Source organism: Ursus maritimus, unplaced genomic scaffold (genome assembly GCF_017311325.1).
Source record: "Ursus maritimus isolate PB19 unplaced genomic scaffold, ASM1731132v1 scaffold_1, whole genome shotgun sequence".
Lineage (NCBI taxonomy): Eukaryota > Metazoa > Chordata > Mammalia > Carnivora > Ursidae > Ursus > Ursus maritimus.
Genome location: NW_024423343.1, coordinates 67,470,290 through 67,493,339, shown reverse-complemented (window position 1 = coordinate 67,493,339; position 23,050 = coordinate 67,470,290). Strand labels below are relative to the sequence as shown.

At 35.5% G+C, this 23,050-nt stretch overlaps 1 protein-coding gene across 3 annotated transcripts in view; it reads left to right on the top strand.

The window, feature by feature from the left end:
• SLC4A10 (solute carrier family 4 member 10) overlaps positions 1-23,050 on the top strand; it is a 214,739-nt gene that overhangs the window by 176,096 nt on the left and 15,593 nt on the right. For all 3 annotated transcript variants that reach the window (XM_040644562.1, XM_040644559.1, XM_040644565.1), the window contains 7 exons: positions 273-434; positions 2,046-2,159; positions 3,193-3,354; positions 11,486-11,737; positions 12,934-13,002; positions 18,386-18,559; positions 19,336-19,458. In XM_040644562.1, the coding sequence (XP_040500496.1) occupies positions 273-434; positions 2,046-2,159; positions 3,193-3,354; positions 11,486-11,737; positions 12,934-13,002; positions 18,386-18,559; positions 19,336-19,458 (1,056 nt within the window). The remainder of the gene's footprint in view (positions 1-272; positions 435-2,045; positions 2,160-3,192; positions 3,355-11,485; positions 11,738-12,933; positions 13,003-18,385; positions 18,560-19,335; positions 19,459-23,050) is intronic.

The window sequence follows — 23,050 nt, the reverse complement described above, 5'->3', positions numbered from 1 at the left end:
ATTAGTTTTACAGATTTAAATTTAATTTGAAAAAAGCAAAAATTTTAAAAGTGGTTCATGTTCAATTTTAACATAATATAAATCTCCAATATTGCTTACTACCTATCTATATAAAATTCATAAAGCTTACTCTGATGTCTGTTAAATCACTGAGAGCCATAAATGAAGAGCTTCAACATCTCAACTACAGTTGATCTTCAGATGTTAGTTTTCTGAAAGAAGTGTGTCCTTTTCTTTCTTAACTAGCTCCATTTGTTTTACTTCTCTGGCAGGAATGCAAATCATTGCATGGAGAGTATGTTGGACGAGCTTGTGGCCACGATCACCCATATGTACCAGATGTTCTGTTTTGGTCAGTGATCCTGTTCTTTTCCACAGTTACTCTGTCAGCCACCCTGAAGCAGTTCAAGACGAGCCGCTATTTTCCAACGAAGGTACTTCGACTAGAATTTTCCTGATCCAAACATAAACCAACATAAAGCATGTTACAGAGTCAGATGTGTTTTAAGATAAAAGAAATAGCAATTGCTGCCATACAAGGAGCCACGAAAAGGCTTTGTGTGTGTGTGTGTGTGTGTGTGTGTGTGTGTGTGTGTGTGGGAGCTGCCAGGTTAGGAGAGAGGTGCAGGGGGAGAGGTGAAGAGAAAAGCATTTGGTGATACAGGTGGTAGGACAGCACATGCCCTCTAGGCTTTTACGCTAACTTCAGATCCCAAAGATAAGCTCCCACTCTCCCACTTACGGCTTTTGGAAATCAAAAGCACACACTGCATTACTGATTGTCACTCTCTTGCCCAGGGAACAGTGGGAACTATTCCAGCCTGACAGGTACCTCATAGGAGCCACTGTTACAGTCTCTAATTGGGAAAGCCCCTGCAAGACTCATTGGAACACTATTCTCTTTTTCGTTTTTAAAGTGTCAGTCCCTCCCCCTAACCCACTACGTTTGCATCTGCATATTTGGAGAGGAAAGTAAACAGAGAAACAGCTTAGTTCAATATTTAACACTGCAAAGTAACACCTATAATGTCTGACTCAGCCAAAAAGAAAAAAAAAAAGAAAAAAAAGAAAAGAAACAAGAAAACAAGCTTTTTAGGGATGAGCTAAAGATTATGATCAAAATTCTGCTTTAAGAAAATGTTTTGAGATCTGTTTCATCCAGAGAAAACTTCTGTTTTTGTCACCTCTTCCTTCCCTAAGGTGGAAGATTAATTCCTTTCCCCCCAAAGCTCAATTTGATTGATACAGGTTTTTTTTAGTAAGTTGGAACAATAATCTCCTGCATTTTGTGTGGGTGTATGAGTCATAAAGTCATCCTAAATGAAGCCATACCTAGTCGATGATTGTAATAAGGATTTTTTTCTTGAAGATGGCTTTAAAAACGAAACATGGCTTTAAAAATTGGCATACCTTCTTGATGAGCGCTGAGTAATATACGGAATTGTTGAGTCACTATGTTGTACACCTGAAACTAATATAACACTATATGTTACCTAGACTGGAATGAAAATTTTTTAAAAAGGAAAAAATATCTCGCTTACCACAGAATAACTTTTAAATTTTCCCACTCTGTTGTACACATACTTAACATCCAGATAAACTAGCCAAAGTATTATGCTTCTTCAATATAAATAGATTATTTTATTGTGCTTTCGGTTTATCATATTAAAATGTTACCTGTGGGAGAAAAAATCCTAAAATTCAGCCAGATTCTGGCCATGCAGTCTTATTCTGTGTTGTAAATATTCACACACTTGAGCTCATAATAAATTTACGTTAAATACTGAAAACAGTGCAGTCGCCATTTTAGCTACTACATAATGCCTCATTCTAGAAAGGCTGAGTGCGTATCCATCTTAGCAACAGAATACATAAATATATATTCAGGTTCTGACAGAGCTAGTGGTAATATTATAGTAAGCATAAAATATAATACTATGATATTATGTCATTAAGTGATTATAAATTGTGATTCTGGATTATGTTCTTGAGTACTCCTTACTATTTATAGTTCTTCAAGTGACAAGCATTTTCATTATTTTTAGGTTCGATCCATAGTGAGTGACTTTGCTGTCTTTCTTACAATTCTCTGTATGGTTTTAATTGACTATGCCATTGGGATCCCATCTCCAAAACTACAAGTACCAAGTGTTTTCAAGGTGAAGTTATCATGGCATTTATAATCTATTTCTCCATCTCTAGGTCTAATCTTATTTAGAGGATGAGGTTTTCATGAAAATATAAGGAATATAGACTAATAGAGTATTCAATAAAATGCCCACAACATGGCTAAAATTTTGGTCTAATATTACAAAGAAAAAAACAGAAATGGAATCTAGAGGCCACTTGAAAAAATCTCCTGTCAATTATTCCAGCAGGAATATCCACATACAACACTCCTGAAAGATAAGAAAATATTTTGAAACTAAAGGAAAATGCATTATCTTGACGCAAAATTGCCCAGTGGATAAGGCTGTGGAAAAGAGATAAAATTAGGTCTGGGATAGAATTCTGACCATGTTACTAATGAAGTATGTGACCTTGGGCCAGTTACTTAACCTCTTTGAGCCTCAGTTTTCTCACTTGTCAAACAGGGCTGGGAGGTCTTCAAAGAATGTCAAAATGAATTCCTTTGGGACTCATCTCAGGTACCAGCAATGTTTAGAACCGTTCCCAGAGCTCCTGATATGACCAAGTGTCTTTTTGCCATTTGCAATAATGACCTGTGCACACATCTAAACTGAGTTATACACAGTTGTCAATGGGCTCTTTATAAATGTAAATAAATTTGCCAACTGTAAATGGTAAATATTAATATTATTGTATGTACTATAGGTATTGATTAAGAACAGAGATTTTTTGGCCAGTCTGTCAGAGTTTAAATTCTGTCTCCACCGCTTACTACTTTTGGGACCTCGGGCAATTTACTGGACCCTGCTCTGCCTCAGTTTTATTATCTGCACCTTGTTTAAAGTGTTGTAAAGAAAAAAATGAGTTAAAATATTTGAAGTACTTAGACTGGTGCCTTGTACCTTATAAATGCTTTGTAAATCTGACTATTATTATTAAGTATAGCTCACTTAGCATATCAATTTATAATTAGGGCTTTTGTGGTAGCATCTGTAAGACTTAATTTGATTAGGTATTCATTAATCCAGTTACTAACTATCTACATCACTTTATTTCTTGCAGCCTACCAGAGATGATCGTGGCTGGTTTGTCACACCTTTAGGTCCAAATCCATGGTGGACAGTAATAGCTGCTATTATTCCAGCTCTGCTTTGTACTATTCTTATTTTTATGGACCAACAGATTACAGCTGTCATCATCAACAGAAAGGAGCATAAACTAAAGGTACATTTCAACATCCATTTTAATGTAAATCATTGTGCCTTAACTGACATTGATGTTTATTATACTTTACCTGTACTCTCTAGTCATCTGTAAGTGAAATATTAAGATAATGTCTTCAGGTTTGTAATTTTTATTGTCTATATTCATGATGCTTTGTCTCACAATGAGTTTAACATTAATTAATTTTTAATTTTTTAAAAATGAATTTATAGCACTTGGTTGAGCCTAAACTCTGAAACCTCACTTCCAGGATGTAAAATAATACACTTTGCCGAGGTTGTAACTTTCTTTACCATGTTTAACATACGTTAACGAAATAACAGTCTATTCTGGGGAAGGGCAGCTTTACCAATCTGTCTTGTGTGTGCGATTCCTCTACTTCTCTATTTGGCCCTAAGTATGCCTATTAGATCGCATTCATTACTGGAACAAATTACAGCTGCAGGTAGTTCTCATTTGGTTTAGTTATTCATCTGTCCATGATGTCTATGACAACAAAACGCAGCCATAGATGTTATCATTTGTAAGTGATACCTTTGTTGAGTTTTATTGCCGATTTCAATGACTTTTTTAATAAACTAATATAATAAATATGGATATATCTTACTTAGTATATTCTGACCCTGCCATTTTGCAATTGTGAATAATCAAAGTTATTCACTGCTGTGCAGTATTTTTGAGATAGTCAATGTGAACACTATCACTTACAGGAATATGTTACATGAAACCCACGATATCAATGAGTGGCCAAAAATAATCCAAATCAGGGACGTCTGGGTGGCTCAGTAGGTTAAGTGGCTGCCTTCGACTCAGGTCATGATCCCAGGGTCCTGGAATTGAGCCCCACTTGGGCTCCCTGCTCAGTGGGGAGCCTGCTTCTCCCTCTGCCTGTTGCTCCCCCTGCTTGTGCTCTCTCCGACAAATACATAAATAAAGTCTTCTAAAAAAATAATCCAAATCAAAGCTTATAAAAGCAGAACATGCACGGTTAATCAAATTGTTTTTTCTGGTATCATGAGATAATTCCCAGCTATCTTCATACACTCTTTAAACTCTAGGAAACGTTCCTTGTCAGAGCAACACAAATCATGCTTTATAGAATTTTATAAGTCATGTTTGTTAGAAGGATTAAACAATCTCTGATTGAACTATTTGATGGAAAATAGTAATGGCATTAACGTGAGAAAGCACAATTATCTCTAATAAATCTTACTAAAACGGAATTTTATGTATATATTGGAGGAGAATGTGTATCTATCTGAAAATAAAGAGCGTTCTTCATTCTCTTTATAGAAAGTAACTCAAGTGCTCAAACCTTTTTCTAAAAGGAGTTCGTTCAATTCACTTTTTGGTTTTGTCAAATAAGATTTTTAATTATGTGGAATTTAAGAAGCAAACAAATGAGCAAAGGGGAAAAAAGAGAGAGGGGGACGCCTGGCTGGCTCAGTTAGTTAAGCGTCTGCCTTCAACTCCAGTAGGTCATGATCTCAGGGTCCTGGGATAGAGTCCACGTCGGACTCCCTGCTCAGCAGGGGGCCTGTTTCTCCCTCTGCCTGCCACCCCTCCCAACTTATGCTCTCTCTCTCTTTCCCTGTCAAAAAAAAAAAAAAAAGAAAAGAGAGGGAGAGAGAGACAGACCAAGAAGCATACCCTTAACTGTGGAGAACACACTGATGGTTACCAGCGGGGAGGTGGGGGGGAGGATGGGTGAAATAGGTGATGGGGATTGAGGAAGGCACTCGTGATGAGCACTGGGTGGTGTATGGAAGTGTTGAATCACTATATTGTACACCTGAAACTAATATTACACTGTATGTTAACTAACTGGAATTTAAATTAAAACTTTTAAAAAAGGTAATTTTACAAAAATATCTCAAAAAGTCTTAGGAACTAGACAAGTGGTGTGCTAGTAGATGGTTAACAACCAGTTCTCTGCATTTAAAAGAGAGAGACCCTGATTTATAATGTTTGCTAATTTTCATGGTATGAGTACCCCCACCATGGCCCATTTCAAGTTACCAATGTGATATCAATTGGCATCAAAAAATTTTTGAAAATTAAACAATTGTTTCTCATAGCCTATATGAGCTGGATCGAAGACTACTCCATTCAATGTTGGAAACTTTGAGTGATGTGCATCCCTCAAAACAAGGAATTCAGATTTCCAAGTTTAATAGCCTACTTATTTAATAAAAATTATTTCAAAATATTATTTTCTTTTAAGATATCAGTCATCTGCAAAAGCAAATTCTACCACCGAGTGATTGTGAAAGTTACATAGTTGATTAAATAGATCTATTAAACACGTGCACGTACTTTAGGTTGAATATTGTTTGTCTGTTAACTCTCAGGAAGTAGGAAAACATTTTCCTGGACACCAACTTGTTTTTTAGAACTGAAAGCATCTCTATATTTCTCATAAAGTAGTATATGATTTTGCCTTAAAAATTAGTATAAAAACTCAAAAGACAAAAGTGAAAAACACTATCATTTTATTTCCTAGAGATTACATTGTTAAAGTTTTGAAATATAGCCAAATATATGTTTTCATACTACATACGTTCCTTGTATTATTTTTCATGTAAGAGTGTTATCATAGTAGTCATCCCACGCCAACCATGTAAATCTGATCATTTTTAATGGCCGTATATATGTTTTTTATATGACATGTTTTAAAATGACCTCAAAGCCTCCTATTTTAGGAAGAAAGTAAGCCATATCATTATTGTTTCCCCTTCAAATAAAGTCAGATTTTTTGTTTTTGTTTTTAGCCTTTGTAATTAGGCAGAAATCCCACTGATTTTGCTGAAAAATTATTCTTTGTAAAGAATATCAGCTAAACTAATACAGGCAGTATTTTTTTTTTCCTACATGTTAATGGAATCATATTGAAACAAAATGAAGAAGTAAGTGAAGATTTGCTGAGAGCGATATAACCTTTTGGTTCATTCTCTGTCCTTGTTCTTTCCAGGTCTCTCAACCTTATAAATCACATAACATCTGCTCCTTGTTCTTCATGAGCCTGCGGTAGGCCCTTGACATTGACAGCCTTTCAAAAGCTCTAAATCAACAAATACACTGTGTACATATCACGTAGAATAGTTAAAATACCATAAAATATCCTTTAAGTGCTCTTTTCAAGTACTTGCTTTTGTAGAATTAAATGTAGCATTAAAGCATTTAATATTTTTGTCACGGAAATAAACTTGAGGCTGTATTACTAAAATATATTACATGATTTGTAATTAATTTTTTTCTATACAAATAAATGACTATGCAATCAAAAGATTTATATTTTATCCCTTAATAGGCTGGATTTAGTAAACAATAGAGCAAGTGATTTAATCATAAGTTATGCTATATTGCCATGAGTAGAATTAATCTTTTTTTTAAAGATTTATTTATTTATTTGAGAGAGTGAGCATGGCGGGGAGGGGCAGAGGGAGAGGGAGAGAAAGTCTTAAGCAGACTCCCCACTGAGCCTAACTGTGGCAGGAGGTGTGGGTGGGGGTCTCAATCTTACGACCCTGAGATCACGACCTGAGCCAAAACCAAGAGTTGGTCACTCAACTGACGGTGCCACCCAGGCGCCCCAAGAATTAATCTTTTCTTGGTCACTGTAAGTCTGAACACTCTATCCTCCTCCTTAGATGTAGATGTTTTCAAAGCAAATTCCTTCCAGTGAAGACATATTTTATCTACACTGAACACTTTTTTAATTTTATTTTTTTTTTTATTTTTATTTATTTTTTTTTTTTTGCCTGTAACCATTGTCCTCTATAAGCTTCAGTATAGTGTGGTCTGCTGCTGCTGATTTTCCTGCTAACAACAAAAGATCACCTTCTCAGAACAGTCTTGACTCAGAGTAACGGTTGGTTCCAGAGCTGGTCTCCCCACCTGTTGCTTCACTGAAATGTTTGCACGGTCTCCTGGCTTTGACTTGAACCACATTGTCAGGAAAAGATACGTGTTTCTTGAGTATATCCCCAGACCACAAGTTAACCACATTTTCAGCTTTTACTAATTTTTTTTTATCACTTGAAAACCCGTTTTTGCCTTGGTTGGATCATGCCCTGAAATAGTTCAATGAGTTGTGTTTTCTAGTTTCTGTATCAAGCACCTGGTTTGACCCCACATCATATATCTTAGTTCATATCCTATATCGAAGTCACCTTGGAATACATCATTTTGATGTCTCCCAAACTTACCTTTTCACCGTTTCACCTTTTCTTTACTTCCATTACCAAAGCAGTTGTTTTCTTGTAGAGAAATTTTTTCATGCCATTAAAAATGTTTTTATCATTTTGAAAGTGTTACTACAGACACAGTAAAGCTGCGTTGAGCTGAAGAAGTTGGCCCAACTCACTAAGTGACTTTCTCCTCCCTCAGAATGAAGAAGCTCAAATTAGCAAAACTCCAATTCACTGCACCCCATGATCTTTTGGGTCATTCAAGAGTGATAGAAGCTGCAAATGTAAAAATTTGAGAAAGCAAAGTATCATCTATATTATATATAGGTATAGATTCATACTCTAGCATCTTTTGTTTTCTTACCTAGAAAAGTGGGATAGGCATAGGTTAGCTGACTCCCTTTGAAAAGCATTAGAAATAACTGCTTTTAAAAAAAGCACATTCTCTAAAAGTGGAAAGAAAGATATTATCTTACAGAAAAGAAAGTTTCTGTTAAGCTACAACTGTGGGCTTTTCTACATGTTTCTGTAGACAGTTCAGGCTTCTTTTGACATCATTTTTAATAAACAGCAATACAATCTCAGATCACTTGAGTAAATGAATGCATTTGCAACATTCATTTGGCACCACATTCTCTTGATGATTATGGCATTTGATATGTTCTTTTTTGCCCTCTTTGTCAGCCTGGTTCTTCATGTCAATCTATAGTCTTTTATGTGGTTAACTTGACAGATGCAGGAAATTGCTGCCAAGCTTTGAAATGAATTTTTTCAGCAGTGGCATCTGGGTATCAGATGGTCCTCTTGGCTGGCCTCTTGTCTTGCTGCATGTTGGTTTTAGTGGGGTCTGGTGTAGCATCACCTGTTGCTATGCTCCCTTTTCCTCCCATATGTCCATTTCCTGTGATTCGTGGATGAAAGTGAGAATAAAAGCTCTGATTCTGTCTTTATTTCAGAAAAAAATCTACAGAAATATGTTAGAAGGTACAGAGTTCTCTCTCTGACAAAAGGATACTTCCCTTTGGCTGTCATGCCTATCAGCTAATAATTTGGGTACAAAGACCAAGTTTTAAGATATTTAATGAAAGGCAAGAAGGATGATGATGATTAATTAGTGGAAGTGCCAGAACTGCTTTATTTCCTTTGATTCACATTAAATTAAGATGCTCCCATTGCTGTACACCATAATCAGGGGGAAATTGTATTTTTGTTTTTATTAGAGGCTTGTATTGTACAAAGCTAGCTTTCTAAATTTAAAAATGAAATTATTCACTTGGAAACCATTATTTTGTCTGCTTCCTGCAATCCAGAGGCCCACTGTTTATATTTGTATTGTCTTTTTAAAACACTAGGTAAGAGCTATAGGAAATCACTATCATGAAGAAGGCCTTCTTTCTATTATTAAGCCCCAGTGAGTGTGGACCCTGGGAAGGTCCAGGGTGTGCTAAAAGGACAAGCCAGACTCTCAGAGCCCCTGTCCTCTGCCCTTCCCTGGTGTTTATCTCATGGCTGTTAGCACCTCTTCCATTCTCTCTTAGCAGTACCATAACTTTGCAAAACAGCCCAGGGGGCACCATTCACATCTTGCGTGCTCCCTCACAGGCAGAGGCTTGAGGACTTAGGTCCTTTGCTATTCTATATCCTTCTCACTCCAGGGTCCCTAGGACAAAACACTCCTCTCAGCGGTAAAGACACGCTCCTTTAAAGGGACCAAAATTTGCGTTCTATTCTATGCTGCCACATCTTCCCAACTGTTCATTCAAAAGGACCAGAAGACCGTAGTGTGGCCCTGGTGAAGCTTCTTCCTATGCCATTTTGGTTAAGCTGGTACCAGCGTGTTTCTCTTCCCGCTCTCCAGCTCTTAGTGATAAAAACCTTTGCCGAGTTACTTGCAAAAAAGAGTCTCTAGAGTCATATGGATGAGAGAATTTGCATTTAGGCATTCTGGTGAACTGGAACACCGCTACGGCTAAGCCACCCCAAGGAAGGGCACTGTGAATTGGTGACAGCGGAGGAGGAAAATGTCCTTTTGTGGGTATCTGCCATTTTCTCCTCACTGTTGTCTCCTGCACTTTTATAATTTCGCAGGGGTAAGCAGAAAGGAAAGGAAGTACAGCCGACTTTAAGAGTGTTTTTCTTAATCAAACAATTAACAAAACAAAATAGAAAAAAAAAAACAGTATCATGACAAATATGCAACAAATAGGATGCTTCACACTCTAGGCTATATGAGATTTCATAGTAACTAAGAACTGCTTGCAGTTTGGTAAAACTGCCTGTAAAAAAAAATCAAAATTATTCCTCTAGAAAAACTGGTAATTTCTGCTCATATTCATAATAACAAATGTAATGGCTATATTTATTTTAAATTATACTTATTAAATCTGATTCTGAAAGATGTTTTAATGATGCATATTTTCCTCTAAAAAAGTCCATCTGTACCTTATTGATTGCTTATTGTGTGCCAATGATTGCATTAAAATCTATAGGGAATACTGAGAAATTATATGATATGTTACCTGCCCTTAAGAAACACATCTTTTTATTGAGAAGCCTTGAAACAAATGAGTACAAATAAAAATGTATTGTTCAATTGCCAGAATATAATAGTTCCTAACATTTACTGGGTGCTTAGTATGTATCAGACATTGTTCTGAATAATTTTCAAAATTAAATAATGTAATTCTCACAGCAACCCAGTGAAGTGACTCCTGTTATCACCATCATCCTTTTTCAAATAGGGAAACAGAGGCAGAAGAGGTTAAATGATTTGCTCAAGGGCATTGGTTGAGCCAGTATTTGATCCCAGGCCACCTATCTCCAGAACCTAAGCCCTTAACCACTGTATTATATGACCTTTCATGAAGTTAGTCATGAACAGTTGGAATGTAAAATAGGCCAAGCCATTTGCTACCTCTGAGGCTTTCCACTGACAATTTCCTATGGGGGATGGGGTGGTGAAGGGAGAGGCAAGTGCTGTTGGCTGTTTGCCCTTTAGTTTCTTCCTCGGAGCCCTCAGCCACTCACCCGTGTCTCACTTCCCTGCATCTCCACTCCACATGCCCCCTGCACCTATTTTGTCTCAATTACGTTTCCTGCCTGGTCCTAGAAAGCACTGAAGTTTGCAACACCTGGAGGTCAGTGATAGTGGAGTAGAGAGAAAACACAAAAATTCATTTTAGGGAGAGACAAATTTTTCTAGTGTTGAAACTGAAACAAATGAGAACAAGATAGAGAGCAAGAGCTGTATCAGGATAAAAATAGGTGTGTATAAGGAAGCTTTGATTCCATGGTATTATTTTTCCCAGTAAGACATTGAGACACCCACCCATTGAGACAAAAGAGGGCAAATGGAAACACAGTGTTTGAGCAGAGTTTTTCTTTAGGAGATCTGATATGAAGGGCTTCTTGAGTCTTGTCAGGAAGTGGTTTCTGTTCACACTCAGGCCATCTGAGCACTGGTGTGGATACGGTCCTTAACTCTGTTTTCTCTGTTTTCTACCTGATGCCTGGTACATGGTGTTCGGTAATTTTTTTGTGTGAATTAATAATGAATGAGTAGATGTATGAATTGTGAGTTAACTTGCCCGTTTAAGGAAACTAAGAGAAGTGACTGTATTTAATAATGACTTGAATTATCCAACAGAAATAGAATGGAAACTAATGTAATATTAACCCAGACATACATTAAACCTATTAAAGTAGGTTGAAGTTACTATAATCATAATTGTAATAGGAACATCTGCAACTTTTCTTTAAGTGGATTATATATTTTCAGACTGTTACTTTTTTATCTTTAATTTATTTTGCATTTTAGAATCAGTTGTCTAAGACTCAAGATAGTATCTCTTTTCTATTCTTACTGTTCCATGGTGGTGGTGTCATTTGTCTCTATACTAAATTCAGTTCCTAAGAGAATCCTCTTTTCTTTCTTTTAACAGAAAGGTTGTGGGTACCATCTGGATCTATTGATGGTGGCTGTCATGCTTGGGGTGTGCTCCATCATGGGCCTGCCGTGGTTTGTGGCTGCCACTGTCCTGTCCATCACTCATGTCAACAGCTTAAAACTGGAATCAGAATGTTCAGCTCCAGGAGAACAGCCCAAGTTTCTTGGCATTCGGGAGCAAAGGGTTACTGGGCTTATGATTTTTATTCTTATGGGTTCATCAGTCTTTATGACCAGTATTCTGAAGGTAATGAAATCTGCCTTTATGAAGTTAAGAGAAGGCAGAATATATTTACTATTGCTTAAGATATTTCATTTAAATCTAAGCCATCAATTTGCAAATACTGAATGGCATGTGACAAAAGTGATGAATTTCTTTACCATGTTTATATAACTTCTTAATGGGGGAAGTTAAGTGCTGTGTTTTGGAAACCTTAAATACAGAAGAAAGTTAGCCTGGCAATGTGTAAATATTCCTGTAATTTTGAAATAGTTATCAAGTTATGGGGAAAAGTCACTCATTATTTCTAACTGATTTGTGATCTGAATTCACTGCAGGCCTACCTGAACTAAAGTCTCTATTTTCTTGTCAGATGCATTTGCAATTAACATTACCTAGTATAAGATAAAGCTGCAGAGATGAGCCACGTAATGGTCATGGCCACATATGCAGTTTCGTATATTAAATATTTCATGAAACTACTGCATGGGCCTCACCATTGTATATACTTATTTTCTTCACATTGAAAATAATTGAGTCTATTTTGAAGAGCTTTAAAGAGTAATTATTTTGTCATAGAATTTTGGCAGGTATTACCAAGGTATGTCAATTGTATTTTAAATTATAACTCATTTTAGTTGTCTATAATTTGAATGTTCTAATGGAATGATTTAATCACTTATCTAAGTTTATTTATATTTAATCATTTATGTAAGCATATTTGCAAGAATTAATTTCTGTTATATAAGTAATTATAGAGCTACAATTATGCTGAGCTATTCCAATAAAAAGAAAAAAAGTGAAGAGTCCACATGTTTGCAAATATCTGGTATAATGTCAGAACATCTGGATGTTAGTTCCATTCTTCATCTTTAATCCAAATATCTTACCGTTGTGAAACAAAATACAAATTTCTCTAAAGTAGAATCATAATAGTAGTTAATATTTTTATATGCCCTTTTATAGGTTTTGACCTATTAAATAATCATAACAACCCTATTATTACCATCCCTTTTTAGATACACACAGGAAAACTTAAGTAACTTACCTAAGGTTATGCAGCTAAAAAGTGCTAAAGCTAGGATTTGAACCCGGGGCTTCTGGCTCTGCCCTATATTGCTTCTAAAATATTATTTTTCTGTGTTTTTCTTTGGTAAGTGAAAAATAGCATGACCAGTTATTTGAAAATAACTTCTATATTTTCTCCAATTGTTCTTTTACAGTTTATTCCCATGCCAGTGCTGTATGGAGTGTTTCTTTATATGGGTGCTTCATCTCTAAAGGGAATTCAGGTAAATTGCTTACAGTAAACCACGCACATCTGTGATCACTTATCTTAAGTCTATTGATGCTAAATCATGTGATAACTAAGAAAATGACATCATCTGAGGAGCAGCTTTCAGACCACAATTAAATTTCTTCAAACTGGTTCCTAATCTTAAGGTACTTTTGTTTACCATAAGTTATATTAAAACTGTATAAGGTTTAGACTTTACAACCCTCTTAGAAAACTCATAACAGTACATTTCAAAATATAACCAAATGCTTGTAATCTTTGATACTGTAATCATGTATATGGAACAGAAAAGAAGAACTGTATGCACAAAGATGTTCATTGTAACACATACTATCAAAATATTGGAAATAACCCAATTATCCATCAGCAGTAAAATAATTAAGTGGTCTATGTTACAGTCATTTAAGATTGGTAATTATGATGGCCATAAAAGGAACATGGCAAAAATGCTTATGGCTTAATGCAGAGCAAAAAGGTAGGAACACAAGCTGTACCTACCATATAGGTTTATAAAGCTGTGAGTGTGAATGGATCAAAAAAGAAGGTAGAGATATAAAAACAATTTATTAAGGTAGTGAGATCCTGGGTGATTTTTTTCCCTTTTATGTTTGTTTTTTCTATTATTAGTACAATGATATTTATAGAATTCTTTTTTTAATTAAACTAAAAATAAAGGTATAGGGTAAGGCAATTTCAAGGTATAAAGGAAAACTTATTAGTTAAGTAAGTATTGGTTTAATATAGTTGTATTAATTTTCTATTAACAAATTACATAACAATTCATAACAAATTACAATGAACTTAGTGACTTTTAAACAATGAACATTTATTATCTCACAGTTTGTGTGGGTCATGCATTTGGGAACAGATTAGCCAGGTGGTTCTGGCTCAAGATGTCTCATGTAGTTGCCATCAGGATGTGGACGAGGGCCGCAGACATCCAAAAGCTTGACTAAGACTAGAGGGCCTATGTCCAAGATGGCTTACCACACAGCTGTGGGAAAAGGCATCGGTTCCTCTGTGGCTGTTGGTAGGAGGCCTCAGTTTCTGGCCAGACAGGCTCTCCATAGGACACTTAAGTGCCCTCATGACCTGGAAGCTAACTTCCGTCAGAGTGAGCAATGTGAGAGAGAGTGAGGGTGAAGTCACTGTGCCTTTTGACTTGGTCTCCAAAGTTACACATGGTCACTTCCATTTTTTTCCATTTGTTAGAGGTGAGTCATTATGTCCAACTTGCACACATGGAGGGAAATTAGACTCCATCTCTTGAAGAGGCAGTATTGAAGAATTCATGGACACATTTTAAAGTAACCACAATGGTATCCTATATCTTTGGAGAGGCGGTTGGCAAATTATTCATGCTCATGATACTATAGTGGCTTGAATAGTGTTCTCCCCAGTCATGTCCACCTGGAATCTCAGATGTGACATTATTTGGAAATAGAGTTTTTGAAGATGGATTAGTTATGGATCTCAAGATGAGCTCATCCAGCATTTAGGGTGAACCCTAAATGCAATGATGGGGGTCCTTATAAGAAGAGAGGATACAGAGAGACCCAGGGAAGAAAGCCACATGATTTCTACTTAAATTTGCCTTTGAAAAATCTTGTCTTCTCACTTAACATCATTGATCTAAAACACTTAAATTTTCTTGAAAGGAGACTAATTTTGAGGGTTATTTATTGTAAAGTGTAGTTTATTTTTTGTTGGCCAAAGGAAAACATTAACTGCTGCTTTTTCTATGACACAGCTAGTTTCATTGCTGTTCAAAGACATGAAAGAAATGTTACCTATTATGAATTTGTTAAATTCACACATGTGAAGTGGAGCACAGGGTGCTGGATGACAAGCTGTGAGTCAAGGATAGACTAGAAGAGAAATTGAAGTAGATAATTTATTACTCACAGGTCCGGGAGGAAGTACCTTAAGGGTCTGTATGGGGAAGTCAAGGCAGAGTGCAGACGGAGAAAGAATCAAGACCTGGGGCACAAGCCTTTGTTAGGATTTGTGGGTGGAGTGCTTTGGGGTTTCTGATCTAAGGCTGATTGATCAATTCAAATAAAAAGCAGAGTTTTGGTAAGCACCAGGCGGGTCTTATCTAAGGAGCACGTAAGGGGAAGGCCCTGGAAGTTAGGGGAGACTATTGACTGCAAGGACATCTGGGGGAGTCATCTCAGGAACTTACATTTACTTGTGACTCTGCTGGCTGTTATCTAGGGCATGTGCCTACATGAGGAACTAGTGTCGGTTCAGGTGACCACAGGCTGCTTAGCCAAACAAAATGGATGCCCAAGGCAGCAAAACCATGGGGTAGCTTAGCTAAACTCTTGACACCAAGGGACAGGGAGCACAGAAACCCTCTTCCTGAATGAACAACCAACCAGTTTCAGACTTTGGGAGAAGAAAAAGCACTTCAGCTTTAGGAAGGTACTAGATGTCAGAACCGAGGCAAAATTTCAATATGAAGTCATTGAAAGATCACTGGACACCGAAAATAGGTACTATGACTGTTCTTCCTTACGCTTGGGTAAAATTTACTTGGGAGAGGGAAATGGTTGAGAAGTGTGTTATGCATTTAAATTTTACTCTAATAAGATTTAATTTGCTAATTTATAATTTCGTGTATGAAAAGTGTATTTTGAAAGACTTGGTTTGGTAGGCAGATAGAGAAGAGTACTGAAGAGGTTTTGTTTATTTGTTTTACTGTTTTTTGCCTTTGGCAAAAGTTCCACGAGTACTAATTTCATCTGTAAGTGAAAAGTATTTATTATTAGGCCCCAGGCTCACATAAATACAGCAGCAGAAGTTTAAGAAACAAAGTAAAATCATTTTGATAGGTTTCAACAGATTTTCCCCCTTAATTCCACTCACATGATTTTATACCCATGAGGTTTAGAACTAAACAAGAATGTCAAGTTTTGGAATTATTTGGGGTGTGAATCTCTCAAATGAAGATTGAGGAAAACATTATTAAAGGCCCATGAGAAAAGTATAATGAGTTTTAAATAGCACAAATGAAGCAGTAAGCAGGGTCTCACACTGAGAAACAAGGTTAGTGAAGATTTAAGTGAACCCCCAACTCAGAAAGTCGAAATTCCTATTTGGGATTTTGTGGCTAACTGCGTGGAGGAATGGAATATTATTGATATTAGGACAAGATAAAAGCTAAGTGCAAAACTCAGGATACATATATCATGATTATCGTTACTTGAGTAGTAATATGCATGTACTGAGTACCAATACTTCAAGGAGTATGTCAATTAGTTACCTTATATGTTGAAGGAATTTATATGCTACCTGACTGTTTGGCAATATTATGAAACATATTATCTAGGCTTCTCACTGTGCAACATGGCAGAAAAAACAGATCACAGTGTTCTTACGAATGCTGTTTCTGTACTCAGATATATAACCACATCTATATTCATTCCAACACTTCAGGAATCCAAATTAAAGCAAATGTGCCATTTAAACAATAACAATTGAAGCACCCACACACTGAAGTACACTTATGCAATAACAGCTTCCCAAATGGAGAAATGGTGGCTGGGAAAAATGAGTTCTATAGAAACTGAAACATTCAGTTATAAGCCAGAGGATTTTACTTTATTTCTTCCCTATTCCCACCTCCACCAATCACCAAATTTTCTTTGTTTAATGACTGTACCTTAAAGAGATATTTAGGAGATAGGAATAAGAAGACCTAATGAAATATTTGGAGACAATACGGAGAAGGATGAACCAAGAAAAAGAAATTCAGCACTTGGTACTTGCATGGATGTACATTTCAATAAATGATTTTGGAAGGCATTAATGAATATAAATAAGTACATGAACAGTGGATGAAGTAAGCTACATATGATTCTGGTTTAGATGACTGAGGGAAGAAGGGTAGGTAGGCTGTGCCATAAGTCAAAGGACCCAGAAGAAAAGATGGATTTGAGTTTGAGGTTCCTATTATATTGTTAAATATATTAATATGTAATATTACATATTATAGTAACATCCTTTTGTATTATTTTATTTTATTATTTTTATATTTATATATTTTATATTTTTAATATAGTTTATATTTATATATTTTATATTTACATTTTATTTATTTTATTATTAATTATATATTATATTAACATCTTTTTTTAACCAAAATTTGCATAAAAAAAGGATGTTTGACCCTAACATTTAACCCCATGGATATTTGTCTCTTGGCATATTGGAGTAATTTTGGGGTATTTGATGAGAATTGGTTACAGTTTTTTCATAAATTAGCCAAGAAGTAAAATCAAATATCATTCTTTTGAAGTAATAGACATTACTATAGGAATGGCATGAAATATCACTGATGGTGCTTGAGACCATCATTTTCTAAATAACCACTTCTTGTTGGAAACATTAAAAACTGTAAAAATTTTCCTGAAAAAAATTAAACAAAATGGTCCACGTAAAATAAAACTAACATGCAGCACAATTTGTTAGTGAGTAAACTGTGATTGAAGTTTTAAGCTTCTTGTGAAAATTTAATCTATAAAATTTGAATTGAGAAATTTGCTTTGGTAGATAAAAATCAAAATTGAAAGTGGAACAATAATACCGTATAGTCCAAAAATAATTGTACTGTCTTCATGGTAAAATTTAAGCAGAAATAACTGTTCCAGGTGAAAATAATTTTAATAAAATACAATTGAAAACATTGTAAATGGCTTGACAGTGCACTAGAAGAAACTGAACAAGAAATCAAATTAACAAAGTTTGCTCTGAAAGAGACTTGATTAACAGCAATTCATCTAGGTTAAATCTTTGTGGCTAAGCTGTTGTGTTTGTAAAGACAGCCTCAAAACCTCGTTGGGGGTCAATGTGGCCAGGCCAAAACAGCAGAGTCAACACATCCCACTCGGCAGCAGGATGTGGGTGGAGAGCTCTGGCAAGAGAGAGCTGAAGTAGAGACCTAGGTCTGGAAGTCTCTAACAAGCATGTGAAAGTTGAAACCATGGGTATGGATGAGCTCTTTCAGGAAAGAAGAGGACAGAGAATGGACCATGATGCTTAGTGGGCAAATAAAAGGAAGAGCTTTGTGTTGTGATAATGGAAAAGAGGATGGTGATTGCGTTTTGTCTCTCAAGGCTACACTCTCCCAGGTAGCAACGGTTAGCATTGGCTTTAATATTTTTAAACTCTTCTAAACTCTTATAGCCTGTCTCCATATTCAATAAATGTGGATATTATGAAACGGAAATTATGCATTTTAGAGTGTATGCATATCAGTCCCATTGTCCCGATGCCCAGCTGTCAACTTAAGTGTGATATTTTGGACCATATTAAACATCTACTTGTCTTACTTTATTGTCTCTGAAAAGCAATTTAGTCTGTTTATCTTTTAGTTCTTTGATAGAATAAAGCTCTTCTGGATGCCCGCAAAACATCAGCCAGATTTTATATATCTAAGGCATGTACCACTTCGAAAAGTCCATCTCTTCACAGTGATTCAGATGAGTTGCCTTGGCCTTTTGTGGATAATAAAAGTTTCAAGAGCTGCTATTGTCTTTCCCATGATGGTATGAAATTTCTAAGTCAATTTTTTTTCTCCTCCTCTGATTTTCTGCTCTCTTTGGAAACACATAAAATTGAAATTGGAACAGTAGAGTCATTTTGAACAATTATGGGAAACCACGATGTAAACTTTAGCTGCTAAAGCTAGTGACTAAGATAGGATTTGAGATTATATGTGAATTTCCGTGATTCATTTTAGTTTTGTCTCTATCATTCTAAATATTCATAATGGTTTGAATTAATTGAGGTTGGGTAGAAAAACATAAACTTTCAAAATGTAACATTAAAGATATACTAGCAAATCTGAAAAACTCAGGGGTGGTTAAAATTAAATTTTATTAAATATTTTGGATAAATTTCAAATACTTCCAAAAATATAGTGAATTTGAATGACTATTAATTAAAATATTATCAACATAGATAAGAATGGTTTAATGTTCATTTAAAATAATGCAAACTATTAACTATATCTATTTGAGAAACAGTCAAATATATTTTGTAGGTTTTCTTTTTTTCTTTCTTTCTTTTTTTTTTTTTTTTGAGATAGCTTCTTTAGGTGACTCCTTTGCTGGATAAAATCAGAGCTGTTATTCTGGGGATGTGGTAAGAAAAGGAAATGAAGGATGCAAAAGTACAATGTCTATTATATACACATGTCTTCAAGTGTCACTTTAATATCAGTCTTAATTGAAATTGACTTGTTTCCACCAAAAAAACAACAAAGTTACCTCTCCCATTTTTATTTTTTCCCTGTTTTAAATTATTTTATTATTTGCTTCAGGTGTTAGCTCTGGTATTTGTAAGAAAACTGATGGACTTTTTGTTTACAAAACGGGAACTCAGCTGGTTGGATGATTTAATGCCCGAGAGTAAGAAAAAGAAACTAGAAGATGCTGAAAAAGAAGTAAGTCAGAGTGAAATCGGTATCTTACAAAGAGAAGCAAATGGAACATTTGCACAGTAACAGCTCCTTGCAAAACCAAATCATTGTGTTTATCTTTAGATAGTACGGTTACTAACAACCACAGGTGGACTATTAATGTTTGGAAAATTAATGCTTAAAATCATAAAGTTGAAACTTGAACACAGAGAGAACACAGATCTTACATGAGGAAACCAAACCCTTGTGAAATATGCAAACACTTTGTACTTCATTATCCAAATTGTGAGCTTTGCTTTTCTATTCCCTCCCTTGTGGATGGCAGAACCTTACTGATGCTTAACTGTTTCCAAGTTAGGGTCCCTCAATGGTTGCTTTTTGGTTGAATATGTGAGAAAGAATGAAAGAGACAGTATTCTTGTTGGTATTTTTCTAAGGAACAAAATTTTAATAGTAAGATTCTAATTCCAATCAGAAGATAAAAGAAGTTATTTTTGAAATAGATGAAATGCTTATGATCTGATCTGCTTTCAAAGTGATTTAAGATAGAGTAAGTGTAGTTTGAAAAAACTGGGGGATTTAATTACTTCCGTGGACTACTGATCTATCCTATTCTGTTTCATGCATTAAGATGATTTGTTTTACGTTTTATGGCATATTTAAAGTTCATGTGTAAGTCTGGGTCTCCTTTGAAGGCTAGTAACCATAATATTTTTAAAAAGTGCTTTCTATAAAAACCAAAAAGGGTCTATATGGGGAAAAAAATGACCAGTATACCATTTACCAGCATGATTGAGTTCATAGATTGTAAAACATAAGAACAACATTTCCATGTGAATAGAAATGAAGATGAAAGAATATTTGGTGAGAATTCTTTCCACTTTCCTTCTTCTGCAAGGGGGTCTGTACATATGCTCAGTTTTCTGTCTACAACATAGTTTCGCAAACCATGGATATATTCCTCTCTCATTTGGGGAATTTGTTTGCAAACATTTCAGTGGTTCTAGGTTTTACTCAGTCAATTGGTGAAGTCAGATTACGCCACAAAGTCTAATGAAATTTCTCCTCAGATGTTTTTACAAGTATGGCTCTCTAATATGTGACTGGCTGGCATTCCTTTACTTTTCTGTAGTGTCCCATTGCTGGCAATGGATTCCCACTTTAGAAATTGATCATGATGATGTATCTTAATTTTGCACAATTATTTTAATTTTCCCAAGTAATGGAGAAGGAATACTTAGAAACATATGTCTACTAATATTAATACAACATCAGAAATTTCATAAAACATTATTTCTTTATTTTCTGTTTGACATATTCTTATTTGAGTATGAGAGATTTTTAAAAATAATGCCTTAGCTAGGATATTTCTTTTTAGGCTTTAGTAAAGATTTGGTCTCCTCCTCAGATACCATTCAAGAAGAATATGACAGAATTTGGTATAAATTAAATGTAAATAAGATGGACACTGGAATATAAAAATTCTGTAGGTTTAAATTATCTGTACTGGATGTAATTAAAATTATGCAGGTTGAAGATAATCCCCAAGAAAGTTTATATTCCAAAGAAGACAAGTCTGAATATAAAACTCATTGACCCTGAGACAATTATGAATATAAAACTCATTGACCATATCCCTTCAGTCTTTCTGATAATGAGAGTACTATTAAATATACTAAGGCAGTAACTTATAAATGTAATTTTGCTTTAATTTCCTGCTTTGATTTCCTGTTCAAATGTCTCTACTACCTCCATAGAAAGAGTTAACAAGAGCCCCAGCCATATAATCATCCCTTTCACAGCATTCTCCCTAGGCTATATCCATACTGTGGAACATTCTTGCCCTTCTAGAACTTTGTAAAATGAAAAATGATATGTATATATAACATATTATGTTTAATATTCTTCCCTTTTGTCATTTAAGGAAAATTTTAGATTCACCCTTTATGTGTCTATGAAATAGGGGAGAACAAATTTGATAGTAATCATAAATTTATTCTCATCTGTCATTTCCATTGCCCAGAACCACTCCTGAAGCTGCGTGTGTATGGTATATGGACATGTGCCAGATGTCCATTTTGAAATTTATTAATCTCATATAGGCAGAGACCCTATTCGAATAAGCTTCTAACTTTTTTACATCATAAATCCACTCTACTCCAATGGGTGTTTACTGTTTTTTGATTATGAAAACATGTATTTTAAAAGTAATCAAATCTTACTAAATTTCCTAGAATTCATGTTTTCCAAAAGGAGGCAAAAATAGATTAAAGATTTATTGAGGCAAATTTACCGCTGTATCCTTCAGATCTGAGTATGAGAAAAAGTAGGGGGAAATGCCTTACAATACGTTAATCAGGCAGATTTACAGACCTTTAAAATCGGAAATAGATTAATGTGATGATGCTTGCGCGTGAATCCCACTGCATGGAAAGAACCAAGAGAATCAATAATACAATGAGGACACAATTCATTATTGAACATTTAAATATAGTTCTGACCAGTGCCAAGAAAGATAACTCTCCATCCGACAACTGGAGAGGAAGTTTAAAGATGTTCGCTTTCTAACTTGGAATTAGTTACTAAAAGTGTATGATGAGTATAGCAAACGGGATGATTTAAGAAGGATTGCACTAGAACTTAAATTCTGGTTGGTTTTCTATTTGGTCACCCAGATATCCATATTTCATTTTCTCGAGGCTATGGACTCCACTGATGGCTGTGATCTTCTTACAGTGGCATCTTATACCAAGGTGCAGTCTTCTAAGAAATTGTGCGTTCAGGTGGTAAATGGACAAGTTCTCCAGAAATGCTGCATTTCTGTCATTGTTCAAATTAATTGAGTAACTTTGATTGTGATCTGGAAAGATGGTAAATAGCAGAAAATGTTCAGCTCCCTGAGACTCGAATTTAAAGTAGGCTCACCTCTTGTCCTTTTGATGATAGTTACAAGCTTGTACCTTTATCCTCCAGGGTTTTCTTATCAGTAGCCCGCTTCTGGTCTTATGGCATTGAGAAAACATTAGTTTGACCTTAAAATTCAATAATGAGTTAAGCAGAATAAATAGCTACACAGGCCAGTCCAAGGTCGCAGAGCTTCTGTTCCAAATTTTCATGTACTTCATGCATATGCATATGCATATGCTTCAGTTTTTAGAAAGAAAGGATTATAATCAGGATAGAAATGAATATTGGAACCCTGACATTTTGCACATTGCTCTGTGTAAAGGGAAGACTGCAGAATCAAATTCTGGATGTCCAAATGTGCTCAGAGTACCAACATGCTTTCCTTCCTACTTAAATATTCTCTAGGACATTGTACACATTTGACAAAAGGGCTGCTGTTAAAAGCAGAAAGCCCCAGCAGAATGTTCGCTCCTGGGTGGGGGGGTAGAAGGCAGTTAATGTTAGATAAATCCTGAAAATTCAGCTCTGGGCAGCGATCATGATATTGACACTTCTTGGTTTACGGGAGGTTCATTCTAACATATATGCTATGGGAAAAACAAAAAGAGGCAAGTGAGACTTGTGATCTGTATGAGGAAGGATCATGAGCGAGGCCAAGAAGATGCAAAAGCAAACTAAGAACAAGTGCAATTAACGCAATTAAACAAAT